Source organism: Anneissia japonica, unplaced genomic scaffold, assembly GCF_011630105.1.
Source record: "Anneissia japonica isolate Jap-2015-1 unplaced genomic scaffold, ASM1163010v1 scaffold287778_len1315358_cov176, whole genome shotgun sequence".
Classification (NCBI taxonomy): Eukaryota; Metazoa; Echinodermata; class Crinoidea; order Comatulida; family Comatulidae; genus Anneissia; species Anneissia japonica.
The window spans coordinates 888,620-892,999 of NW_022702824.1; the positions used below are offsets into that span (position 1 = coordinate 888,620).

The 4,380-nt window shown below is 36.4% G+C and overlaps 1 protein-coding gene across 1 annotated transcript in view; it reads right to left on the reverse strand.

The window, feature by feature from the left end:
* The window catches only part of LOC117104064 (poly(A) RNA polymerase, mitochondrial-like), a gene marked incomplete in the record, with an annotated part of 12,290 nt that extends 8,352 nt beyond the window's left edge, over positions 1-3,938 (reverse strand). Inside the window, 3 exon segments of the mRNA XM_033244721.1 lie at positions 1,350-1,577; positions 2,759-2,934; positions 3,775-3,938. Of these exon segments, the coding sequence (XP_033100612.1) occupies positions 1,350-1,577; positions 2,759-2,934; positions 3,775-3,925 (555 nt within the window).
* Positions 3,939-4,380: the final 442 nt, after the last annotated feature.

Consider the following 4,380-nt stretch of genomic DNA (forward strand, 5'->3'; position numbering starts at 1 on the left):
GAGGTGGGGTTCGTTCCGCGCACCCCTTAGATACATCACTGATCGCTATAGCATATGGCAGACAGTCATTTCTACACAAATGGATTATTCATGGAACATCATTTGAACAACTAGTTCCTATGCATTAACTTGGTCTTTCAAAATCATATCATTAAATTCCTTTATGCCCTTTTCAAGCTAACAATTGAAATATCTATTAGGTATTTAGTAGCATAAAGAATGCACGTGCCAATCAGCATTTGCTAATTATCCTGAGGCACTAATGGTTCTTTACATGGAATTTTCGCCACGCAATGATGATGAAGATGAAGCTTCTTACCAAATTCAGCATCATAAGAAAATGAAGTGTGATTATGATGAAGCAGAACTAATTATGTAAAATAGGCAGATGATTATTTAGTTGGTTATGATTCATTCGCAACAAATTGAAAATGCTAAACATGGTTCAACTTTGCAGAATTGTTAGCGAGAATCAGGGAGTGTTTTATTGTGTGTGAGGAGGGGGGGGGGGGGTGGCCCTTCCCAATTGCATCATAGTGTAGTATTTGCTGTAATGATAATGTACAGTAGGGATGTTATGAAAACCAGGCTTAATAGGCATGGCTGAGGGCACCACTACTGTATTAGTATTGCAGTAGTCATGTCCACATAAACAGCAGCAATACAAAAGTGGACAAATAATTTGAGAATTACTCAATTTCTTTGAGTGTACAAAAAAATATACCTAAAAAAATATTAATGAATTTTCAAAAAAAAAATGTATTGTTCCCATCGGACTATGAACACAAGAATTTCTGATTACCGTTTGGATACTCTCTCTGAGAAGAAAAATGTTTCCTAATGAGAAAATCCAACGGTTTATACCACTTGGCGTCATAGATCAACTAGTGATACTAAGATAATTGCTGAACATTCGGAAAAATAATTCAATTCTTTCTGATATTCTGGTATTCCATCACCCCTCTTGTCTTAACTTCTCTGTTGTCCCCTTCCCCTATTATCTCTGTCCTTCCCCTCTTTCCACTGTACAAATTGTTTATTTTACACCTTTCATCATCCCATGTAAGGCCTGTAACCAGGTTCACAGGAAGGGGGATTTCCTATAGGTGAAGTTCAACACAGAAATGTTTTTGTAATAAACAAAGTCATGATAAAATACTACTACTGCAATAAACTGCTCAAAAAGCTAAACCCCCTGGTTGCCATGAATTTATGACACTATATACGTATAACATAACAATAATATAATAATCAAACAATTTATAAGAATGTCTTTGTTTATCAAATCATCATGTGACACTCTTTATCTATTTGACAACTATGCACAAAGCATTAGATTGTGCTCTTACCGAATCTCCATGACAAACTGTTTTGATTAGTTGGGAATTAGGAAAGTCTTTGTTGACAATGTTTTTTGGTCTGATTGTTGAGGCCTGGCTGGACTTAATGTTGTACTTGAGTAATCTGTTCTGTATCAACTCATCATTAAACCTTCCTATTCCTCTGGAACTATAAACTCTTTCCTGAATTAATTTAACACTCTCCTTTTTCTTGAATTCTACAACTGCAAAGTACGCCTGGAATTAATTTAAAGAGCAGAAAATAAGAATAGTTTATAAAAAAAAAAAAATTATATATTGGAGAACCTGTTGATAACTGTTCCTGTTCTCCCTCAGGCCACAGTTATGCTTTATTAAATCAAGTCTCATTATTGGGCTTAGGGAGTGATGGATTTAATTTATGGAGGGGTAAAATTTGCTTCTGGCAAATCCGGCCAGGCTCCCCCGATCTGCACATTTAATTAGCTTTTAAGTAGTTCACACTATCCATCAGCATTGTTCACATATCTTTCAGCGAGGGCGTAATAGTTTCAGAGTCTGAACACGCTATTGAAACTTATGGTGCAGAGATTGTGTGAACTAATTTCAAAGCTAATTAACTGTACAAATTCGGGTATGCCTGGCTGCATTTACAAGAAGCAAATCTGACCCTTCCTCATCTTATCAATACTTTAAATTCCCTGTAAAAGTGCAAGTAGAATGCCAGCTCATGCTTTTTAATATGTTTGTCTTCTGTGAGAACTGATAATTCAGTTTTTCATTGTTTTATTATTCAATGATAAGGATACACGCTTGAATTAAACTATAGTAAATAACCAAATTAATGTCATCATCACTTATACTTAGAGACTTCAGTGCAGAACTTACAGTACTCAAGAAAAGCACTTAAATACAAGAGAGGCGTAACAAACTTATTAAAAATAATTGGTGTGTTATGATGGCGCTCTATTCTGTTGTACATGCTGTAGGCTTATCCGACTTGTTCAATGTAAGTAAAATATTAAATTTCTGAGAAATCAGGTGTTTAATATTGCCATGCTGATATGAAACAAAGGCATATCGTGTAAACCTAATACAGGTCTCCCTCCAAATAAAAGCCTCTCCAATTAAAGACCACACTACTCCAATTAAAGACCACTTTTCCGTGATTGCAAATTAAAAATAGGGGTTTTTTTTTTTATCTTCATCAATCTAATTAAGAGACCAATGCTACAAAAGACCAAGGAAACTTGTCCCAGCAAAAGCGGTCCATAATTGGAGGGAGACCTGTATACAATATACTCTTGAGTAAGCACCACAGAACCTATCTCTGATACTGTAAGCACTGCAGCATTTATTCAATAATAGAGACCTTAGCAATATTAATGTGTTTTACAAAAATGACATTTATATTTGATAATATTAGCATGTTTACTTACATTCTGGTAAAATTCAAAACAATTCTGAACTTTTCCATGACTGTTACAATATTCTATTAAGTTTTCAAGACAAGATCTCTCAGACAAGAAAAAGAGAATACTTCTGGATGCTTCACTCCTCCTCCTTTCGACCATTACCTGAAATGGTTCAAACTTGGCCCCTTTTCCCCAACCATCTGGTGAAAAAAAAAAAATCAACATTAATAAATAATATTTTTGAAAAATCTATACCTCATTTACTCTTCCAAATTATTCGTCAAACACCCTTTTAGTGTCTTAGAAAAATCAGTTGTACAACATATCAAAAGTTGTTTTCTTTGGAGCCTGGCTTTTCTTTTTTAGATGTCCTAAGTGTGGTTAAACTCCTCTTTTGAGACATCCATATTTAAGGCAGTGGTGGCTTAATTAAGATACATTCAGGGGAGGGGATCAGTTAATTTGTAAGCAGGGTCCATAATGGCAGAGGGCTGGCTGTTCAGGGGAAATCTGGGCAACTGTTCCATTTCAAGCTGTGTTTGGATGTTTCTTGAACATTACCATTCCACACCATAGATTATTTTTTGTCTCTTTTGATTCAATAAGCCAGGGGTGTGCATAAAAATTGGTAGGAGGGCCAAAGTCAATTTTTGATTAACACCAAGGGCCGCACCCAAACTTTGATGTTTCCTGTGAGCTTCCAAAATCATCCAAGCACTGCTTTACACCACTTTATTCTAGTTTTAGTGTTATTTTTTACACATGTTCGGTGTCTAGCTGTAAAAAACAAGAGAAGATGTTTTTAACCAATGTTGCTTGGTCAATGTTGCAATGTAAGACTGCTCGAGGCCATTTTTAGTCCTTACCAACAATACTAACTAGCATAGGGTAGGCCTATTAGTAGAGCGAAGGATTTGTATCTTCCTCCAGCCTAGGCTGGGGGGCTAGGCCAGGCCCTAGCTAGCCTACTTTATAGGCCTACACTAGCTAGGCTAGGCTTACAAATACTTTGTTTATAAGGAAATGAAACCATGTCATACCTTTACTTAGAACAGACGAAACCGCCCTAGACTTAACAAGGTTAAAATTAGATGAGAAATTATTTAATATTAACTTGGGATTCAGCTTGGGCTTGGGGAATAATTTTTGCAAACAACATAAACACCGTGTGTGCACCCTGGAAGCTGCCATCTTTCAGAACGTAGTTAGAGGCTTGAGGGCGCAATGCAAAAAAAGAAAATCGTCGAGAGATTCACGGGTTTATTAAGAAAACGGCAATGACCAAAACGGCACTGAATACCGTACTCGCGCGAATAAGCGCCCGTGCGCTTAAAATATTTTTTTTGCACTTTCTGAGGGGCGCTTATTCAAACGGGGCGCTTATTTAAACGAGGCGCTTATGAAAACAGAGTGGAAATTGAGGGGGCGCTTATGGAAATAGATGAAAATCGAGGGGTTCTTTTATGGAAAATTTTTAAATTCAAGAGTCACTTTTTGAATGAAAAAAGATTATATAAGGACATCACGAATGGTGGTTAGAAAAGATAATCGTCCAGAGAAAATGGCTCATTACAAGAATGCATGAATATTTACATAACAGCAAAATAGCAGATGCTAGTGGTTAGCTTGTTGGCCATCGGCCGATT